Here is a 23,371-nt window from a genome sequence, read left to right as displayed (position 1 = left end):
GCTGGTGGTGGAGGGAAGGCAGTTATGCTGATGTTTGGAAAGACAGTGGTTGGGAGGTGAGTTGTATTAGCATAATGAAGTTAGTCCCTTGTGGTGATGTGAGGGTTTTGGGAAAGGAGGCGATGGGGCTGTAAAAGGTTTGCAAGAAGATGATTAGTACAGATCTTGGTGCTCTATGAGCATTGCGCAGATGGCAGGATGGAGGGTGCTGAGAGCCAGTTTCAAGAGACTGAGCTGGGTTTTCCTTGCCCTGAACCAAAGAGAAGCACGTTAGGATCATTTCTGGAAGAGACTCAGCACACTGGGCCGGGTGGTTGCTTGAAAAGTACCTTTCAGGAAGCCAAGGAATTCTGCAGACAAAGCCTGGGCAAGAGGGAAGGGGAACCCAAAATGAATGATTCCTCTTTCAGACAAGACCAGCTCCGTCTATAACACAGAATTGTAGCTAGGTGTCCCACCACTCCATATGGCAGATTTCGGGGTTGGGGGTCCAGGGGGTCTCTGCCCCCGTTACTATAATAGCTGCTGGCAAAATGAGGGATCCCTGTGAGTATCTTTGGAAAGGAAATTCTGCTTTGGTTTCCCAAGATCAATCAGGATTTATGAACAGCAATAAATTCCAAGAACCTTTTATTTGAGATGCAACCATTTTATGCTTTAATCTTTAAGCTGAAACTGAAACAAAAGAGAACTCAGAATTGCTAAATTCTGAATTCATCAGGCCAACCTGGCAACGTAAAGCTACGGAAACCCTGTCTCAGCCTCTCTCTACCCCATCTGTTCTGCCTCTGAAGCCTAAGGAAAACAGGCTGCTGCTCTTTGCTCCGTTCGTCCATGGAGTATAAACGTGCTGTATCTGTCAGGGTGGTTCAGTGTGGGTCACCTGGTGGCACAGCTGCATGCGTGTAGATTTCATTCTGACAGTAACTTCCGCAGGCCATCCTTTTCTGGGTCTGCCTCAAGATGGAGCCTCCAGTGTCTTCCTATCATCCTGGCCAGTCACTGCCTGTCCCCTAACCACCTGGGAAGCCCGTGAGCCCGTCTTCTGCATCCAGGCACCTTATAGCAGCTGAAACCTAAAAGAAGCGCCAGACAGTCTGAAAGTTGCCTCAGGAAATAACTGCTCATTAGTTCTTTCCAGCTGGACTAACGTAGTGAGGGACATCTGCTTTCTGTTGAATTTGGTTTCAGATAGAAAATTTTCTGCCTTGTGGGGCTTTGCTTTTTCTCTCTAAATATAAATATCTGGAGAGAGAAAACACATATTCTCTTCTAAAAATAATGCCCTCTATTTTTGAAACAGATGTGTACTTAAAAAAAAAAAAAAAAGAAGAAGTAAAATCCAGAAATCCAATCTAGCTGAAGTGTACATCAGTGTTTTCCATAGCAGCAGTGGATCACTTCAGGCCTTGGTCAAAGGATGATGACTCACCAGTGGGTCCAAATCTGGCTTGCATGCCCAAGCCACCTGGAGAGCTTTGCTTTTTATTTTTTTTAATAGATTCTCAGATGTGCTGAATCAGAATCTCAGGCAGTGGGCCCATGAATCTCTATGTTTAACAAGTTCCCCAGATGATTTTTAAACAGCCAGCTCTGTGCAAGTGACTGCCTGAGGCCTCATACAGAACCATAGGGGGCACAGGTGATTAGGGTTAAAGCAGTTAACTTCTGTAACATTCCTGGAATGCAGATTCACCTCCTTGGAAGCCTTAACCTTGAGAATGAGGAAAGCAGTGGCGTGTGTGTGGGAACCGGGCAGCGGGGAGGGGGAGGCTGGTGTTTATTTCTCCAAAACTTACTGCCAATTGAGAAATACTATAATGGGACTACAAATTCTCCCACTTTTTTTTTTTTTTTTTTTGAGACGTAGTCTCGCTCTGTTGCCTAGGCTGGAGTGCAGTGGTACAACCTCAGCTCACTGCAACATCTGCCTCCCGGGTTCAAGCAGTTATCCCTGCCTCAGCCTCCTGAGTAGCTGGGATTATAAGCGCCTGCCACCATGCCTGTCTAATTTTTATATTTTTAGTAGAGACTGGGCCTCGCCATGTTGGCCAGGCTAGTCTTGAACTCCTGACCTCAGGTGATCCGCCCGCCTCGGCCTCCCAAAGTGCTGGGAATACAGGCATCCCACCTCTTTTGTAGTGCTCCCGAGAGCCTAGCACAGTGCCTTGCACCTGGCTGAGCCCTTATCAACCTTGTTGATTACCTAAGGGGAATAATTAGAGCAACTGCCTGAAAAAAAGACACCCTGCAAAGTCACCCATGGCTGAGGTGACTATTTAATTTATTGTTCAAACCAGGACACATTTGAGAATGTAAAGGATGCTTATAATAATTACTCTGAAACAACAGGTCTAAACTAGGCCTGTTTGGCCAGTCATGGTGGCTCACACCTGTAATCCCAGCACTTTGGGAGGCCGAGGTGGGAGAACTGCTTGAGCTCAGGAGTTAAAGACCAGCCTGGGTAACATAGTGAGACCCTGCCTCTACAAAAAATTAAAAATTAGCCAGGCATGGTGGCATGTGCCTATAGTCCCAGCTACCTGGGAGGCAGAGGCAGGAGGATCATCACTTGAGCCCAGGAGATAGAGACTGCAGTGAGCCATGATCATGCCATTGCACTCTAGCCTAGGTGACAGAGTAAGACCTTGTCTCAATAAATAAATAAAAAATAAATAAATAAGTAAAATAAAATAAATAAATAAAATAAACTAGGCCTGTCCCAAGGAAACCTGATTTATGATCAGGTGACTCCTGGCTTCATTTTAAATTTCTTGGACCTGCCTGTCTTCTCCTCCCACAAAACACCCTCAACTTACAAATCAGTTCTCACTCTCAGTATCTGCTGCATTTAGTGAAAGGGATGCAAGAGAGAGTGTTGCATGGTGAGAATACTCTTCCTTAGGATCATTCCTGGAAGAGACTCAGCACACTGGGCTGGAATTACAGGCCAGGAAACAGATTAGTTCTGACGGATTAAATGGAGGCTGGGATAAAATGATGGGATGAAAGAGTAATTCCTCCTTCCGTCTTCTTTTTTCCATACTTCAGTGACTTTCTAGGAGGAAACTATGGAGCTTAAACTGAAGAATGAAAAATCTTTTGACTACACTTTTAGTTAATCCTTTCAAAAATAATGTTGAGCCCTGTGTCCTTTCTCTAATAAAATTAATGTTTGCAGGAGTGTTTTTTTGTATCATCGTGAATTGTGGAAAAAATTTCTAAACCACATTATTATATAAATAGAAGTCCTGGCCAGGCACGGTGGCTTATTCCTATAATCCCAACACTTTGAGAGGTCGAGGCGGGCAGATCACTTGAAGCCAGGAGTTCGAGACTAGCCTGGGCAACATGATGAAACCTCCTCTCTACTAAAAATACAAAAATTATCCGGGGTGGTGGCAGGCATCTGTAATCCCAGCTACTCGGAAGGCTGAGGCAGGAGAATCGCTTGAACCCGGGAGGTGAAGGTTGCAATGAGCCACTGCATTCCAGCCTGGGCGACAGAGTGTGAGACTCCATCTAAATAAGGAAAAAAAAAAAAAAAAAAAAAAAAAACAAAAAATGGAGGTTATTAATTTTTTTTTTATATAAGGTCTTTCTATGTTGCTTAGGCTGACCTTGTATTCCCTGGTTCAAGTGATCCTTCCACCTCAGCATTCCAAGTAGCTGGGACTACAGGTGTGCACCACCATGCCCAGCTTATTAATGTTAATGTTACTGTTTTTGTCTTAGAACTGGAAGAGCTAAAACAAACAGAAAAAATCAGGCATGAGAAATTTCTTCCTGGGAAGTTAACCCTTATCCCACCCTCAAATTCCCTACAAGGCTAACCCCTATCCCCAGGAAGTGTTGATGCATCTTTCTTTGAGTGAAAACTGCTGTGCGTCCTTCCTGAGGAGACACTTCTCAAGTACCCTCTGTCTCAGCATTCCTAGTCTCTGCTGGCTCTGCTCCTACATGGTACCTGTCGCCTAACCCATAATTCCATCCAGAGGGAAAATTGAACCCCAGGTCTTTTTAAGACTAGAAATGAAAAAATCTCTCTCTTTAAAAAAAAAATAGTGCTCTAGAAATTTATTTGTTAAGCAAAACATATTCTCACATGAAAAATAAACCATAGGCTGGCCGCGGTGGCTCAGGCCTGTAATCCCAGCACTTTGGGAGGCCAAGATGGGCGGATCACCTGAGGTCAGGTGTTCGAAACCAGCCTGACCAACATGGAAAAACTGTCTCTACTAAAAATACAAAATTAGCTGGGCATGGTGGCACATGGCTGTAATCCCAGCTACTCGGGAGGCTGAGGCAGGAGAATCTCTTGAACTCGGGAGGTGGAGGTTGCGGTAAGCCGAGATCACACCATTGCACTCCAGCCTGGGCAACAAGAGCGAAACTCTGTCAAAAAAAAAAAAAGAAAGAAAAAAAAGAAAAGAAAAGAAAAGAAGGAGAAACCATAGTGAGACGAACCACTGAACAAAAGTTTTAAAACCATGGGGTCTCCAGGCTACCTTACTTCCCTTGCAGTTTGAACCACATATAGGTTTCTTCTGCCTGCTGAATTCTCGGACCTGGTAAACTAACATTCGTTTTTCACTTGTCTCATAACTCGAGAAATAATGTTTTAGTTTCCCTAGTGATCTTGTCTCCAGAACATTTCCAGTAGTACCAATACTATTACTATAGTCCACCTATTGAAGAAAGCTGCTCTAAGTAAAACCAGCATTCTGTGAATTAGGGATTCTCTGGCAGTTTGTTTTCAGAGTTGTGTTTATGTGTATATTGCTCCATCCTCCACCATCCCCAAATCTGGTATTGTAAGCTTCTTGAGATGAGGGGCTCTGGCTTCTTTTCCTTTGTTTCCTGCTTAAAAAAATAAACAACAACAGAACAATGTTTTGTTGTTTAGTGCTTTGCACTCATAGCTGTTCATTAAGCCTGGTTGATTGATTTGAAGTATATACCTTTTTGATTCCTCCAAACCTGCCCTGTCTAATAATAGTAGCCACTTGCCAGATGTAGCTGTTTAAATTTAAATTAATTAAAATTGAGTATACCGGCTGGGCGCAATGGTTTATGCCTGTAATCCCAGCACTTTGGGAGGCCAAGGCAGGCGGATCACGAGGTCAGGAGATCAAGACCATCCTGGCTAACAAGGTGAAACCCCGTCTCTACTAAAAATACAAAAAATTAGCCGGGCGTGGTGGTGGGCACCTGTAGTCCCAGCTACTCGGGAGACTGAGGCAGGAGAATGGCGTGAACCAGGAAGGTGGAGCTTGCAGTGAGCCAAGATAGTGCCACTGCACTCCAGCCTGGGCGACGGAGTGAGACTCTGTCTCAAAAAAAAAAAAAAAAAAAAAAAAAAAAATTGAGTATATGTTGGGGACCAGCCTCAACACCACCCATAGGGTACCTAAAGTCCGGTGGCGACAAAGGAATGAGAAGAGACAGGTTAAGAGTTCCTAAAGGTGGGAGCCAGGGGGCCAGTTGCAAAATGGAGGCTGCAAAAGGCCCAGAGTTCTGGTCTCCACACTATTTATTGAGTACAATCCCTTAGATCTAAGAAGCAGATGTTCAAGGCAAAACAGTGAAAAGGAGGCAGTACGTCATGGGCGCAATCTATAGCAATAGTGGTTTAAATGAATCTCCTTTGTGCTCAAACAGCATATCTTTAACTTATCAGAGAGTAGCTAGTGGGAGTGGGCTTAACTAGGAGCCTGCACGTCTGTCCACATTCCAGTGTTTCAAAGGAGTGTCTTTCTCCGTGAACACAGTGTTTACAGATAAGAGAGCAGGTCTTGCTCTGAGCAGGGGAACATGATGGCAAGTAGGAGGCTTTCCTCCACAGAGGCCTCTTGTGGCTTTCCACAACTTATTGTCCCATATTTTTATGACCAGTTTATACAGGCACCCGACAAGCCCTTTTCCCAACAGTATACCTAAAATTGAATTCCTCAGTCGTACTAGCCTCCCACCCCCTTTTTTTTGAGACGGTGTCTCACTCTTGCCCAGGCTGGAGTACAGTGGCACAATCTCAGCTCACTGCAACCTCTGCCTCCCAGGTTCAAGCAATTCTCCCTGCCTCAGCCTCCCAAGTAGCTGGGATTACAGGTGCCTGCCCCCATGCCTGGCTAATTTTTGTATTTTTTAGTAGAGACAGAGTTTCGCCATGTTGGCCAGGCTGGTCTTGAACTCCTGACCTCAGGTGATCTGCCGGCCTCAGCCTCCCAAAGTGCTGGGATAACAGGCATGAGCCACCGCACCTGGCTGTACTAGCCCCATTTCAAGTCCTCATTCGCCAGTATGGCTGATAGCACATTTCCATTATTGAAGAAAGTTCTTTTGGACAGCACTGCCCTAAGCCCTCTGTTAACCCTCCAGGGTTCTCCTTTGCCTCTTTTTCACCCCTTTGCCCACAGTTGCTCTGGCTTCGACAGGACACCCACCTCTCCTTACCTACTCAACTCCTTGGGGCCTCTGTATATAAGGTTCACCAGGAGCTGGAAACTTAGCCTATAGCAGCACCCATGCTGTAGCTCTTATTTCTTCTTCCTCTTTACTGATCTGGCCCTGCTTTCACACCATGACCTCTGCTTTCCTGACTTGCTCTCTAAAACTCAGGCACTTGGCCTGCAATTATAGTCAGCGGCCAACAGGGGATAGCCAAGCCTTGGTTATAGCCCTTAGCATCTGAACAGCCAGGCACAATCCACTGAGAGTTAAATTATTTTGTTTTTCCATTTAAAAAAAATTTTCCCACTCTTTCCTTAAAAAGAAAAAGAAGCTCTATAAAACAGTTCAGCAAAATAGAAAAAAAAAAAGCCCTCTCCCACATATCTTTTATCCATCAATGCTCTATCTAAATGTCTAGCTTGAATAAAATACTGCTGTAAAATCACCATGAAACTATTTTTGGAATCAAAAGCTCATTTGAGGAAGTTCATAAGCCCAGTGATTTGGGGTTTCTGACCTGACTGGAGTCAGTTGCCATGCCTTTGTTTTGCTTTCTAGCAAAAAAAAAAACTACCTGTTTACAATTAGTCAGAGGGCAGGCATTGATTTTCTTTTTATAAAACCTCCCTGTGTCAGCTCATACTTAGGAGATATTTCCAAGGATGGAGAAGAGATGACTGCTGTCCCCTACCCAGATCCGTATGTTTCACCTCTCTGGCTTTAGTCTCTACCATCTATTGAATCAAAGAGGATAAGGATTCCAGAAAGCCCTGTGTTTGTCTCTTCATCCCTCAGAGGAGCATTTCCTGGCCACTGTGCTAGCTCACGTCAAGTTAGCTTTCTTTCTTCGTTTTTTAGCCAAGGACTATGTGACATGAAGTTAATATTTAGAATTCACCACAGCAACCATTTTTAAACACCAAGATTATCTAAACTGTTACGGACAAACTGCTGAAAAAGTTTGGAAGTATTCCCTACCCTCCAGTCTCCCAAATATTAGTCAACTCGTACCCAAGTTTCACTCAAAATGTGTCGAAGCAGAACCAAGTAAGACTGTTTACCAGTGTGCTGGATTCTGGCTCTCCCAGTGTTTCTACCTGGAGTGTTACCTCACCTCACACTGCTCCATGCATAGTGAAGTGCATTCAAATGAATGAAACACCCACATCACACTCTGCTGAAGAGGAAGGGCCAGGAATTCACACGGAGTTGGTGGTCTGACATTACTTACCTACTCTGTTCTGTGGCTACCTGTGGAGACAGTGCAGCCTGATGCCTCAAGGGTCCAAGAGGAAAGAGGGAAGCCTGCCTGCCTGACCTCACAGGGCCCGGTGGAACCTAGAGGTCTGAGGAAATATTTGAGGATCATGCGTGAGTGGGAAGGGCTGTCTCTTGGCTGTGGTGACATGGCACCTCCTCATTCTCCTTTTCTCTCTGATTCCCCTCTCATGTTTGCCTCCTCCCTCCTTTCCTCACGCCTCAGTGCTAGATGAATTTCTCTGGGCCCCACCTTTCTCTCTCCCCTAGCACCATCTCATCCTGTCCCTGACCTTCCGCTGTCATCTGATGACCTGGTTCCCAGATGGGCTTCTCTGCCCAGGGCTCAATCCAAGTGTTCCCGGTTCTCTGCTGAACATCTCCCTTGTTTCCTTCGTACTTTAGTCGATAGTCCTGTAACTCCAAATCTGCCCTTCCGTGTGTCCCACCATTCTGATGATAATGAAATTACCATCTTGTCAGGCACCCAAGCTCCAAATCTCTGTCACCTTTGATGCCGCACCTTCCTCCCACTTACCCTTCAAGTCCTGACCATTTGACATCCCTTCTCTGCATTTGGGCCTTCCTCCAAACCCTTTCTTCTAGCTTGGACTGTTGCAGTAGCTACCCAAATGGTCGACTGCTCTCTCCCTTCCTGTTTAAGTCCTGTGCAGTCCGACCCTGATCCTAGCCTTTCAGTCTTGTCTCTCCTTACCTCTCTGGCTCTTGTTGTACTGCATTCACAGAACTGCCTTCTGTACTATTCTGGAAATAGCAACTCTGAGCGCTGTTTTCAAAATTTTCTCTTTCTTGCCTCTGCCTTTGCTCATGTTGGTGCTTCATCTGCCTCTGTTTCTACTTCTTTGAAATCCTCCCCACTCTTCCAGGTTAATGCCATCTCCTCCGTGAAGCCTCCTCTGATCCCAGGTAGAACTGGCCTCTCACTCCTGGGTCCTCTGCACTAATGTCATCATGTATATTTGTGTCTTACCTGCATCTCCATAGGTGCTCAGTAAATGTTAAAGGAATGAAAGACTGTTGTGCATATTTTTAGCTGCCATGACCAACAGAGCAATACTTAGTATCAAGGATATCCAAAGTTGGGCTTTGGAGATAAGCAGGCCAGGTTTAAAAGTCCCAGCTTCCTACTTACTGCTGCACCTCGTGAACCTCGCTTCTTCACCTGCAAACAGGGATGATCATAGTACCTGCCACAGGAGTTATGAGGCAGTGTAAAGACTTCACAGAATGCAGAGCTCATAATAAATGTTTAATAAAGGTTGCCTGTTATTTGCTCATATGTCAGTTTGATCTCAGGCTGATTATGATCTTCTTTTTCTTCACTGTTGAACAGAATAAAATAAAAAGTCGGGCCCTGGCATTGAGACGTTATTTACAAGGCAGTCTCTTCTGCACAGGAGGCTGACTTTCCTACCTTGTCCTGGCCCACCTCGCATGTGCTGTGTCTTCCTGTGCAAGCCACACTCCCCTGGGCTCAGGGTTCCCCACTGTTCTGGGCCTGACTTTTCATAGGGGTGCTTCTTCCTCCTCTTCCACCCTGAGGTGTGTGGGCCTGTGAGGGGCAGCTTATGAACCATGAGCACCTGCCACCCGCCAAGACAGGAGGAAGGTCAAATGTGGGCTGCTGGAGCAGCTGGAACCCTCACTTCAGGGAGGAAACCAAGCAGGGGTTTGAGTGACTTGCCCAAGGTCATGCAGCTGTTAATTGTTGAGCCGTGATCAGCACCAGGGTCTCTAGTTCCTCCAGTGTCCTTGCATCACTCCAAGCACTCCCCACCCTAACACACACACCCTAAACTGATACTTCCTGGCCATTTTGTGCTTGGATTACACTACCAGGCCCTGGTGGCTGAGTACCTGGACTGTCCCTCACTGAGGATTTTAGAGTCTGTCACACCCCAGGGTACTGCTCTTCTGACGATCAATCAGCTCTCTCTTGGCCTTGCAGCAAGGCTGGGAAACACTTAATGCAGGGTGAAAGAATGAGGATCACAAGTACATGTCACCGTAAGTCACAGTTTCTGTAAAACTCGATCACGTGCGATAGCATGGGCATGTTTGCACACCAGTATAATTAGAGCTCACTTTGCACCAGTGGCTGGGCAGATTTGTCCTGTGGGTCCCCCTTCCCACCCTTAGTCCTTCTTGCCTTCTCATTGTCCCTTTCCAGCAGGGCCTTTGCCTCTGAAGGAGGAAGCATAGACGCGGCAAAGCTTCCAGCTGAGACTTCCACTGGCAAGGCCGGGGCAGCTGCTGTATGTGGAGGGTCCTTCCTGGTGGCCCTGACTCCCCATCACTGGGCAAGGGCCTGGCTTAGATGGCCGGGCTTGGTCTGGCTACAGAGACCTGACTCGCCTGAGCACTGTCATTGGTCAGCACAGGCCTGTCTCACCTCCCAGGCTTCCACTCCTCACCTCCCATCCAGCCTGCTCTGAACCAGAAGCACCAAGCCCACCTCCCTCACCAGTTAATGCTTGTTCTTGCATGCTGTCTCTCCTTAAGGGCACTTCCCAGAAAGGAGACTAGAAAATACCATCTGTATTCCAGACAACCACGTGCCTGCTGCAAAGTGAGAGAAAAGGAGAGAACAGATACTGGGGCAAGTTCTTGGTGTGTGCCACATGGCATATCTAGGATGTTCTCATCATTCTAACATCCTGCCTCCTTCACTGCTCACCTCTCAAAAACCTTCAGTGGAGTGCTCAGTTTATTGTCAAAAACCAAGTTTAGGCAGCTGAAGCCCATTTCTCCCAGGCTGGTCTCCTTTTACTCACTGGCACCAAAGCCTTTTCTCCCCAGGTGGGTTCACTCACCGTTTTCCAGGTGCACCTTGGGTTTTCATCCACTCTCACGCCCTGGCCCAAAGCACATCCCCCCCCAAGCACGCGCCTTCCCCCGCCTGCTTCAGAGGATGCAGCCCTCACCTCACTCCTCACTCGGGTTTGACTCCTTGTGTAAGAGGACGAGGCCTCTGCGCGTGCTCAGCCACGGTGACGGTGCTGTCCCCTGCCCTGTACTCTGGCATGATGTTGGTCATCTTTGTCACTTGTGGCCTTGTATGCAGTTTTGTGTCTTGGTGCCCCAGCTAGACTGTGAGCTCCATGGGAGCAGGGACCGTACCATCCTCGTCTTTGTTCCTCTGCGGTGCTTCACGCAGAGCTTCGTGGACACTCCAGCAGCGTCTGTTGCAAGTGAGCGAATAAATGGGTGAGCGAGCGAGGGAGTGGTGGGGGGAAAGAGGTGAGGACATGGCTCCCTTCCACCCCGTTTTGTTACCTTGGTGCCCATGGCTTTTTTCTCCTTTTCCCCTTTATCAGGTGGCTCGACTCTTTCATTTTATCTTCTCTTTGGACCTGAGAGAAGGGCAGGTAACCCTGTTGAGAGGTGTGACTAACTCCAAACTGATCCAGTCGGGCAGCGAGGCCAGGTCGCCGGCTCTGCTCACCAGCACGTGGTCTGGATCAGAGGCAGGTGTCCCCCCTGCCTCGGCACCTGCGTGTGCGTGTGCGTGTGTGTTAATCCATGTGGGGCACACGGAGCCGGGCCCCACTTCATCGTATTTCCAGAGACTCTTATGGTGTGAATTTGGTAGCATCTAACATGTGATTAACTTACTTGGGTTTTTTTTTTTTTTCTTTGTTTAATGCCTGGAGAATGGATTGAATTTGATGATGGATGCTATTGCAGTAGAAATTCTCCTTCTCTGTTTGGTTTGTTAATCCCATTTTGTGTCACAGACAAGGGCCTGGTCCTCATGCAGCATGTCATTGGGAGCCTGCTTGGCTTGGATGTGGCGCATGCATGGCTGTGGAGGCTCACTCCACCAGTGAGGTGGGCACCCCATGGGGTTTGGAAGGAAGTACTAACTCCTGAATTACCGGTGGGAAATGCGGTTGTGCTGGTGGCTTTGTTATCAATTTCCTGACTCACTAAAACCCTTTGTCTTTATTGTTGTTGTCCTCAGTAGCGGGCATTAGATATTGTGTCAAGTGAGATGGGCTAAACTTCGTGCTTTGCTGGAGCCTTCCCCTGTGACTTGGTGTGTCCCTCTAGAAAAGAGGGCCTCATTAAAGGCTCAACACTCATTCAGTTTCTGGAGATACCATGTCCTCCTTCTTAGTTCTGTGTTGCTGTTATTGCTGTTTTAATTACTCCTATGTCTTTTTTTTTTTTTTTGGTCTGGATGGCATTGGTCAGCATCATGCACACTGTATATCCACAAAATGAGGTCCTCAGGGTGACCTTGAGTGAGTGCTGTGGGTGTTACTGAAAATTAAATTGTACTGATTTTTTAAAGGTAACGCATGTTCTTGGTGCAGAATTATAAAAGGACGAAAGAGAGTGTCCAGTGAAGAGTAAGTCTTACTCTTACCCCTGCCTTCCACTGGCATAGTTGTTTACAAAGAAACCACGTAGTCTTTCTGCAGGCATTTCCGCTATTCAGATACATCCCTGGCCGTGAACAAGGTATAAGTGGACCCCCATCTCCTTAGCACACAAAACTACAAAGACCTCACTTGGGGTGGATTGAAGTGGCCACTCTCAGTGGTGACAAATACTAACACATATTCCTTCTTTTTCTACCTGGTCTCCATCTTCACCTACCCAAGTCCTCCACCCACCCAAGTTCAAGTGCAGTCTCCTCTGGGACGCCTTGCCTCTCCGATGTGTGCCCTCTGCCCTGTGCACCCACAGCCCTCTGACACTTCTTATACACTCCTTGCAGACACATCTCAAGGCTTGTTCAGCAGGATCCTCTTTCAGGTCTGGGACCCTGGCTGATGCATCAGGCTGAGGTGGGGATTTCCCACTGTCACGCTTCACCCAGGCGGCAGCTCCATAAATGGTCATACGTTCATTCACGCAACTCCTTAACCCCAAATGTGTATCAAGTAGAGTGGCAGATGCCAAGGCTGCAATAGTGAATAAAACAGACAATAGCAATACTTAAATATCATTGTGTGGAGTACAAGAGAGAAGTACGGCTCAAAGGCTGTAGTGACAGCATATTACAGGGAACTGGGATGAGTAGAGAAAGCTGCTCTGAGAAGTGCAACCATATTTCATTGAATCTAAAAAGCTGTGGTTTCTGATACACATCATTATCTTATGTTGCACTAAGAAAGATAATATTGCCAATTAAATTAGGACACAATGTTTTTCACTTAGAATGTTTATTTATTTATTTATTATTACTATTTTTGAGACAGAGTTTTGCTCTTGTTGTCCAGGCTGGAGTACAATGGCACAATCTCGGTTCACCGCAACCTCTGCCTCCCGGGTTCAAGCGATTTTCCTGCCTCAGCGTCCCGAGTAGCTGGGATTGCAGGCATGCACCACCATGCCCGGCTAATTTTGTATTTTTAGTAGAGATGGAGTTTCTCCATGTTGGTCAGGCTGGTCTCAAACTCCCGACCTCAGGTGATCCACTCGCCTTGGCCTTCCAAAGTGCTGGGATTACAGGCGTGAGCCACTGCGCCCAGCCAGAATGTTTATTTCTTCTTATTAAAAAGACTCTTAGACATCTTTTTTTGTCACTTTTATAAATACATTAAAAGGAACACAGCTGGGCACGGTGGCTCACATCTGTCCCAGCACTTTGGGAGGCTGAGGTGGGTGGATCACCTGAGGTCAGGAGTTCGAGACCAGCCTGGCCAATATGGCGAAACCCCGTCTCTATTAAAAATACAAAAATTAGCCAGGCATGGTGGTGGGTGCCTGTGATCCCAGCTACTCAGGAGGCTGAGACAGGAGAATCTTTTGAACCTGGGAGGCAGAGGTTGCAGTGAGCCGAGATTGTGCCACTGCACTCCAGCCTGGCTGACAAGAGCAAAACTCCATCTCAAACAAACAACAACAACAACAACAAAAACAGAGAGAAAAAAACGCATTAGCACAATAAGTGATTAAGATCTCTCTAACCTCACTTTTTCACTTTCAGAGTCTCCTAAATCACTTTTCACCTCAGCGTATCAGTATCCACTTATGACCATGCCATATCATTCTCTGTTCCTTCCAGTGTGTTGGGTGATGTTGAGCTGTTGTTTCTGGGATTTTCATTCATGCCAGTTGTGATGCTGCCACTTTCTTGATCATACCAGAAAGTGTCAGTGAGATATGTGTTAGACAACTGAGATTCATATTCCTTTCTCAAACAGTTCTTAAATGGTTTGTTAATTAAACACTCAGGGGCTTCAGTTGTCCAGTTATGCCAGGGAGAATAACAACCAAGTATATCTATGTGTAGGCATTGACAATGATGTCAGGGCAGCAGCAATTGTAAGACCCACCCCAATTTCAGAGATGAAAAATATGTCTTAAAATTGATGAAAATCATTTTCAAGAAGTCTAGGAGTAGGTGGGTGCTGTCATTATTATTATGGTGACTTAATGATGTCTATTTTAAATTTTAAAAATAGAGACGGGGTCTACCTATGTTGCCCGAGCTGGTCTTGAACTCCTGGGCTCCAGCAATCCTCCCGCCTCATCCTCCAAAGTGCTGGGATTGCAGGCATGCACCACCAGATGGGCCTTCTCAGAGCTTTTAGTATGATAATGTGGCCCATGGAATTATGGGGAATATGGTATTAACGCTTTCCAAATTTAGAGAATCCAAATTTATTTCCCCAAAGTAGGGAAACCAATTTTGCAGAATACTAATGAACAACTCGTGGTTCTTCCCAGAAGACAATGGTCTAGAATAACAAAGTTTCTGCAGAGTGGAGCTGAACTGACACTGTGGAATGGGGTTTGTGGAAAGTGAATAGGAATGAGATTTTGTGTAGAGACTCAGAAGGGCTGAAAGGTTTACAAATGAGAGAGGCATGTTGATTTTTTTTTTTTTTTTTTTTTTTTTTTTGAGACAAAGTTTTTGCTCTTGTTGCCCAGGCTGGAGTGCAATGGCGTGATCTTGGCTCACTGAAACCTCCACCTCCCGGGTTCAAGAGATTCTCCTGCCTCAGCCTCCCGAGTAGCTGGGATTACAGGCGTGCACCACCACGCCTGGCTAATTTTGTATTTTTAGTAGAGACGGGGTTTCACCATGTTGGTTAGGCTGGTCTCAAACTCCTGACCTCAAGTGATCCACCTGCCTCGGCCTCCCAAAGTGCTGGGATTACAGGCGTGAACCACTGTGCCCGGTCAGGCATATTGATTTTAACCATCTCAGAGTGTTTCGATGGGCAAGGGCTAATTTGTTTTCAGGAGTCTTGTATCTATGCCACTATAATTTCCTCTGACACAGGCCTAGGTTGATACTGAGCTATTATTATCTCCCTCTCTTTCCTAACCTCTGCCCACTGCCAGTGTGATATTGGAGCTAGACTGGCTGGCTTCTGGGAGTTGAATGGAGCACTTTGCTAAAATGAACGTGTACAATGCCTGCTGTTGCTTTCTCTCACATATGTTGCTGAGCAACAATGAGCAAGAACTGGCAAACTGTGTTGAGGGAATTCATCCCTGGCCGTTTATTTGGGCTTGGGGTCATGAAGCTCAGGAAGTGACCTTTTCCACCTCTGCTTTCAATAGCAACCTTTGTGTCTTAGGCAGCTTTCAATAGCTTTCAATAGCAACCTTTGTGTCTTAGGCAGCTTTCAATAGCAACCTTTGTATCTTAGGCAGTAGCCACAGCATCAACATCATTATCATCATAGTTGACATTTTTGAAGACTAAAGATGCAATGGGCTATTATGTGATGGGTATCTTAAGGATGTAATCTCATTGAATCTGCACCAGCAGCCGGCCATTTGGATCCTCTTCTGCAAATGAAGGTCTTCAGGTGGAGAGAGGTTAAGATCACTCAGCTGTTGAATGACAGGGTTGGAATTTGAATCAAGGCCTAACTCAGAAACTACTGTTCTCAATCTTCACTTTCTGTAGCTTCTGCTAGGGCACTTCTGTGTTGTATCTGTACATTTGTCGTTTTGTGCTTTCTCAGAAATCAAACTGTATTTTTGGTGTTTCATGTTAACACCTAGCACCATGTTCTTGCCCATAAAAAGTACTTGGTAATTGTTGAACAAGTAAAGTAAATGAAGAAATGAGAGGATGAATGAAAGAGTGAGTCAGTGAATAGTTTGCTTGAACACTAACCTAACATTGAGTTACTCACTTATAATTAGCAGAATATTTTCTCACTCATTTCAGAATCAAGTTTTGTTCCTTAGTCATCAAATTTCTTCTAGATTCTAGATGCTGCCTAGAATGTTTCTGAGTAAAATAATCATGGATCATCGGCTGTTATATTTGAAGGGGTTATATAATGGGTGTCTGGCTGGTCCAGCCTCCATTTTGTTGGCAAAGACCACCCAGCTGTTCCTGCCAAGGACGTGAGGCCTTGGTCCCTTGCCCACCATCACTCTAGAGCGGTGTCTGAGGCAACCAGGGTGATTTCTGTCTTTTTTCACATAATATCCTCCAAATACTTCTTGGCCTGGACTTACAATTCTATTTAAATAGTTTTCTTTGTGTTATTGTTGTTGGTTTCCTGGCGACATGGTTTTTATATCTTTGGTAGGCTGGGAACAGATCTAGTTCATATTTTAGTGCATCTTTTAGTCTGATACTTCTTTCTTTTTATTTTTTTGAGACAGGGTCTCACTCTGTTGCCCAGACTAGAGTGCAGTGGTATGATCCCAGCTCACTGCAGGCTCTACCTCTTGGGCTCAGGCAGTCCTCCTACCTCGGTGTCCCGAGTAGCTGGAACTACAGACATATACCACCATACCCAGCTAGTTTTTAAAATTTTTTGTAGATACAGGGTCTCGCTGTGTTGCCCAGGCTGGTCTCGAACTCCTGGACTCAAGAAATCCTCCTGCCTCAGCCTCCCAAAGTACTGGGATTACAGGCATGAGCCACCATGCCTGGCCTCTTCTAGCATTTCTTCTAAACCTGCCTGCAAGCCCCTTTTCTTTCCCCCTCCCCTCTAATGAACTCATTTTGCGTCTGCTCCTTGATCCTATCTGGATTTTTCACTTCAGCGAATTGCTGTGCTTTGTTGGTTCATTTTCATTATTTTTTATAGTAAGTAAAACGAAAAAATCTTCCAAACCCTTCTCTCACCCCTGAAAACCTCTTACTCAACTGTTTTGGCCCTTGCTTGTTTCATCAATCCCACCAGCAGCCCTCTTGTCAGCAGCGTGAATTGATTTTGTGCTGATTTGTTGGTTCTGTTATGTCTGTTGTGCAGTATTGTCCCCAAGTCCCCCAGATCTCTGGGACCACTCTTTCCTTCATTATCCAAGTGGCATAGAATACCTCTCCCATGCCACTGCAGTGCCATGCACCCGAGGGAAGCCTGCACACCCTCCAGGCTTTCTTCTTTCTGAAGATGTCTGAGTTCATTCATTTGCCTGGTAGTTACTTGCCTGTCATTTCTTGCTCCAAATCCTAGCCGATTCTCAATTTCCCCAGTCTCCTCCCACTCTCAGGTTTCCGTAGCCTCTCTCTGCAGCCCCTGAGGCACACTTAAAGCAATGCCACCATCCCTGAGCCTTCACTGTGATCGTTTTCACTCTGACACATTCTCTCATCCAGACAGTGAGGAGCTGCTCTTTCATAAGTAAAATGCATTGATCTTGCTTTCCAAACCAAAGAACAATTCCCCCCGAGATTAATTCTCTGTCTCTCTCAGAATATGAAATGGTTACAGTCAGCAGGGTTTTTTTTAAGTCATTTTTTTCCTTCCTGATTCATTACCTTTTGGGTATTTTATGAAGCTGAAATGCACCAGCAGAAGTAAATGTGCCTCGTAGACAGTAATATGCTATACAAATAAAAGAAATTTCTGTTGTCAAATATTTAGAAAAATATTGTCTGTATTTTGTGTCCTTTGAAAATAATAAGAACTAAGCACACAGAATATTAGGTTTTGATTGCCTGACCAGATTCTCATGTACTGAGAAAAACATAGATACATGTGGATTTTTATTTATGCAAAGCAAGAGAAGCAGCAGGTGGCCTGGAGGGAGTAGGAGCTGCAGGCAGTAGTCATGCCCTTGGCCCTGGGTCTGTCTGAGGCTCCGGATCATCATTGTATCATCGTAGTGGTGTCTGAGGGTAGGGAGGGAGCCTGGAGCCAAAGGAGCAATTGCTGAGCCCCAGAAGAGGCCCTGGAAAATTCCGGGATTTGACCCTCTCTGTGTTTCCAGCAGCTATGTCTGGGCACCTGCGCCTCAGAGTTGATCCAGGTCTTGACTTCCATCTTGTGACCATCAGAGCTCCCTCTTGGCCTTTGTCAAGTCTGACCTGTGGAGCAGGACCTCTGATGTGTGCCCCTCCTGTGTTGTATCCAGGGACAGGGTGCCTTATCGGAGAGACTGCGGAGCTTCAGCATGCAGGACCTCACCACCATCAGGGGAGACGGCGCCCCTACTCCCTCGGGCCCCCCACCACCGGGGTCTGGGCGGGCCAGCGGCAAACACGGCCAGCCCAAGATGTCCAGGAGTGCTTCTGAGAGTGCTAGCAGCTCAGGTAAGTGTCACTTTACTTCCCCTCTTTTCGCATTCCTTGGGCCTTGCTTTCATTGAGAGAGGCCCAGTCCGCAGCGTGGCATGCAGCCTGGCCCTGGCCCCACGGACCTGCCACCAACAGAGGTGTCCATCAGATCATGCCAGGTCAGCCAACGGGCGGAGCAACCCTCAGGCCATGCCAGGAAACTGGCCTGCTGACTCTGATCAGGGACAGGGCTAGATCACCTGCACCAAAGGGTCCCCCTTCCTCCATGTGATTGTCTGGGGAATTGGGGGTAGTTGGGCGCTAGTGTCCAGGCAAAGCCTGGAGGCAGCAGGCACAACTGGACCTGGGCCCCGGGAGCCTTCTGTGTTATCTTCTCAGACTCCGGGGAGGTGTACTTGTTGACACCTGAACGTTGTCTTCTCACCCGGGGCTTACTGCTCTCCTGGCCCTCTTCCCTGCCTGAATATTGCCTGTCCTCTCTCTCACTCTGCTGTCTCCTTCTCATCTCTGACCTCTCATGTACCTCACACCACCCCCAGCCTCTGCATACCAAGGGCTAAGCTAGCTCTGAGTTCTCGTTCCTATGGTGACCGGGACCTTACAGTAACCACACCTCTGCCTCCAATGTCTGACTCTGGTGTCACATGCCCGTCGTGGGATTGCCGGTATTGGGACTGACCTGGGGACCTCGTTAAACATGCAAAGTCCTGGGCCCATCGGCAGAGGCTTCAGTAGGTCTGGGGTGAGACCCAGAAGTGTGATTTCATTGAGATGCAGCCACGTTTGGACCCCCCTGGCATTGGATCCACCAGTGAAGGTTTCAGGCTCATGGAGGGTGGGGGCACGGGCTAGGGGCACAGTTTCCCAGGCTGCTCCTTGGGAGGATGCCAGGGGCCTTGGCTCTCAGGGGCTGAGCACGGCAGCTGCCCAGGACTGATGGTGGGGTAGGGGGGACGGTTCTGGATCACCACTTCTGCCTCCCTGTGGTGAGAGGGGTGGGAATCTATGTCCACAACATATGTCTGGTGGCTGCCTGGCCCTTAAATCTACAAACGGAGATGTCTGGCCACTTGTGACCATGTGCTGTAAGGTGCAGCCTGCAGGGGACAACTTGGCCATAAGCCCCACGTCCTGACAGACCCCATCTGATGCTCGGGGGTCTTAGCCATCGACAGGAAGGCATGAGGCCTGCTGCTGCCTGGGAATGGCAACTCATGCTCAGAGCCAAGTGCAGCTCGGGGCTCTGTCCATCTCCTCCCTCTCAGCAGTGTGCCCTTGGCCCTTCGCAGGTCTTAAGACTTTGGCTTTTCTGTTGGGAGATGTTTTAACCCTGTCACTGCTGGAAGCAGGGCAGGGTTGGGAAGGTGGAGGCTCGGCTGTGGGGGTGACGGCCACCTCAGGGAGGGGTTACTCCCTGAAGGACCCCCCCTCCAGGAATGGAATCCTAAAAAGCCAGACAGGAAATGACCTCAGGGATCTTTCAGTCAAACCCAGTGATTTTACCGGTGAAGAGACAGAGGTCCAGAGAAGGGGACTGTGGAGGGTCACCCATGCTGGGCTTCAGTAGAGCGTGGCCTCCTGACTCTGGGGCCAGTGCCCTTGGTCACTCACTCATCAACCATCCAGGCTTTGTCAAGCATCTACAGCTTCTGATCTGCTGGACACTGCCCCAGAAATAGGGATACAAAACGGAGTTAGGTCTCATCTCCACATTGCATCAGCTCATCGTCTACCAAGCCTCAGATGAAAGCTGCCCCTTAGATGGAAAAGGGGCCTCAATTCAGTGAAACCCAGAGAGCAGAGAGCAAGAACCAATGGGGTGAAGTTCGAAGGGGGTAGCCACTTGCTCGCTGCATGACCCAGGCAAGCTGTTTACTCTCTCTGCACCCTAGATTTCTTATCTACACAAGGAATGACGCCCCTTTGTAGAGTTGTTGTGAGGCTTCAAATGAAACAAGCCATGTAAAAGTGCTTATGGTCATGCCTGGCACCAGTACATAGTAGCTGTTATCATTGTTCTTTTTGTAATTTGTCTCTCCTGAGAAGGCGCATTGTCATGCTGAAAGTGTCCAGGAGCAAAATGGGCCATCTTGGGAGGTAGTGAGATCCCTGACATTGGAAGGACACAAGCCAAAGCTGGATGGTCAGGTTCGAGGGAGGGATTCCTGCTTTGGCTAGGAAGCAGGCCTAGGTGGCCCTGGCGTCCCTTTGCCTCTAAGAGTCTGTGTTGCCATTTTAGAGGTAAGCCTAGTGGAGGAAGCAGGCTCAGAGAGGTTGTGCGCTGGGCTGAGGCCCCCAGGCCCAGAATCCAGACCTACTGCCTAGACCTCCCCTGGTGAATTATTCAGGGCAGCCTCAGACCTGGGAATGCAAGAAGCTGGCAGGGTCTGCAGGGAGATGGCAGTGTCTTCTGGGCCTGGAGCATCTTCCCAGCCCAGCACCAGGTAGAAAAGCGTCTGGGATGATTTGCTTTGGCACTGGCTCTGCCACTCTCCATGAGCAGAGGTGATGACGTCCTCTGCCATGCCCCAGGGAGGCAGTGGGGAGTGTTCCGGCTGTCCCAGGCTGAGAGGACCAGCTGTGCTGCATCATGCCCCAGCCCTCCTCACTGCTGGCCTCCTTGGCCTCAGCACCTATGACCACAGGGGGCAAAGAGGAAAGGTGTAACCCAGCAGGGAGGCCAGGGACAGTGTGGTGCTCTTTCCAGCTGTTCTGGAGCCTAAAATAAAAGCCATCTCAAAAAGGAAGACAGGAGCCGGGTGCAGTGGTTCACGCCTGTAATCCCAGCACTTTGGGAGGCTGAGGAGGGTGGATCACCGGAGGTCGGGAGTTCAAGACCAGCCTGACCAACATGGAGAAACCCCATCTCTACTAGAAATACAAAATTAGCCAGGCGTGGTGGCGTGTGCCTGTAATCCCAGCTACTCATGGAGTAGCTGAGGCAGGAGAATTGCTTGAATCCAGGAGGCGGAGGTTGCAGTGAGATGAGATCGCGCCATTGCATTCCAGTCTGCGCAACAAGAGTGAAACTCGGTCTTAAAAAAAAAAAAAAAAAAGGAAGACAGGTGAAAGATGGCCTGGGGCCTGGATATGGGGCAGAATTTCCTGGGTCGGAGGCTCTTGGGCTATCATACCCTGAAGTAAGGTCAACATGCCTCGGAGGAGGTCTGGCAGAGGAAGCCAATTTATATCAGGCTGGTGTACTCTTCCCAGCTTAGCCCCCAGTGTGGGCCTCAGATGCCAGGCCAGATCAGGTAGCAGAAAGGGCCCCAGAAGAGGGGAAGAGGCTAGACTTCAACCTGGCTGGGTGATGCCGGGCCTGTGCAGACACAGCAAATGCAGCACAGCAAGGCATGCTCGTTCCTCCTGAGCCTCAATTCAGCCTCAGAACTTCTCTCAGAACAACCCAGGCAGTCACTACCATAGATTTGACCTTGGCACAGAGGACAGACTTGATTCCCTTAGGTTTTCTTCTTTGTAAAAATGGCCCAATAGTCCCTATTCAGCCTATGTCTTAGGGTTGTGAGGAGAGCAAACCAGAGAATTTGCAAACCCTGGACAGGTGGCAGGAGTTGAAGACAACCTGGAGAGAGGTGGGAGCTGCACCTCGTGGAATTCTCTGCAGCTGCTGGAAGCAACAGATTAAATGTGCACACAATGGAACTTGAAAGCATGATGCCAGGTGAAGAAAAGTGCAAAACAGAATGAGATTTTATCTAACAATTTATGTAAAAAATATATGCCTATCATGCAAAGTAACAATACGGAGTTTATATGAAGAACATGTTCAAACAAAAAGTTGCACATTAAAATATTAAAAGTGACACTCCTTGAGGAGGAAGGAGAATGTGAGTGGGGTGTGGGAATAAAAGTCATGTAAAGGCACGTAAAAAGGGTTGCCAGGCGTGGTGGCTCACACCTGTAATCCCAGCACTTTGGGAGGCCAAGGTGGGTGGATCACCTGAGGTAGAGAGTTTGAGACCAGCCTGACCAACATAGAGAAACCCCGTCTCTACTAAAAATACAAAATTAGCTGGGCGTGAAGGCGGGTGCCTGTAATCCCAGCTACTCGGGAGGCTGAGGCTGGAGAATTGCTTGAACACGGGAGGCAGAGGTTGCGGTGAGCTGAGATCACGCCATTGCATTCCAGCCTGGGCAACAAGAGCGAAACTCTGTCTCATTAAAAAAAAAAAAAAAAAAAAAAAGGGAGATCCCATGAACCAGTGTGGACCATTTGCTGTGAGCCAAGAAGGGACATCCATGCGACCTCCTGCATCTTGAGAAAAGGAAGGAAGATGCACACAAACGAGGAAGGGAGGAAGGGGCACAAAGACTGTCCCTGCACGGTCACTCAGCGCTGCAAGCTCCTGGCAGGCAGACAAGGGTTCTGTGCTTCCCTCTGTAAATGCCTACCCAACATACCCACCACATGCCTGGCACACAGAGACCTCTGCATGTGCGCTGAGGACGCAGGGTCTAGGCGTTGGAGAAGGGGAAGGAGAGTTCTTTCCTGCTGCTTTCAGCACCCAGAATGGGGCTGGGCAGTGTACTTGGCCTGACCCTCTCTCTTGCCTGGAGTTTTCCTCTTTGCTTAAAGGGTCAGGGCAGGCAGGGACTGACATGGCCGTCCCTGCAGAATGAGCTGGGAGGTGTGTAGTCAGATACCATATGCTGAATGCCTAGCACTGGACACCAGGAAGTGTACAAGAAATGTTGAAAGAATGATCCTGGCCTTCCATGGACTTGGAGTCACTCAGCATGTATTTAGTGGGCACCTACTCTATGCCAAGGCCCAGATGTGCACCAAGACCAATGGCGTGTACAAGACAGCAACCAGTTAGGCCTTTGCAAATGCCCAGATACGAAGCACTTTGGGGTTCAGAGGTAAGTCTGAGGAGGTTTCCTGGAGGACATTCTGAACTGGAAAGCAAAGACAGGAGGAGGCTCTAGGTAGGGGTGCTTGGAGTTATTTCCCAGAGGGAACTTTGACTCTGTCTCCTGCCTTCCCTAGGGCTGCAGGGTGCAAGGACTGACTTTGTGTGCCAGGTGAGGGTATCTTCTGTACCTGAGCGGAAACTGAATCTGAGATGACTCTTTCCCCACTTTGGTGTCTCTACAGAGACCCACCTTCCTGGGATCCCTATATTGTACACACTGGGATCCCCACACCTCTCCGGGGCCTCCCTG

At 47.8% G+C, this 23,371-nt stretch overlaps 1 protein-coding gene across 2 annotated transcripts in view; it reads left to right on the top strand.

The window, feature by feature from the left end:
• Positions 1 to 23,371, top strand: part of REEP1 (receptor accessory protein 1) — a 122,610-nt gene that overhangs the window by 84,250 nt on the left and 14,989 nt on the right. For both annotated transcript variants that reach the window (XM_030827562.1, XM_003268770.3), the window contains exon 6: positions 18,022 to 18,199. In XM_030827562.1, the coding sequence (XP_030683422.1) occupies positions 18,022 to 18,199 (178 nt within the window). The remainder of the gene's footprint in view (positions 1 to 18,021; positions 18,200 to 23,371) is intronic.

Source organism: Nomascus leucogenys, chromosome 14 (genome assembly GCF_006542625.1).
Source record: "Nomascus leucogenys isolate Asia chromosome 14, Asia_NLE_v1, whole genome shotgun sequence".
Lineage (NCBI taxonomy): Eukaryota > Metazoa > Chordata > Mammalia > Primates > Hylobatidae > Nomascus > Nomascus leucogenys.
Note: the sequence above shows the minus strand (reverse complement) of the source record. Positions and strands in the feature narration are given on the sequence as shown.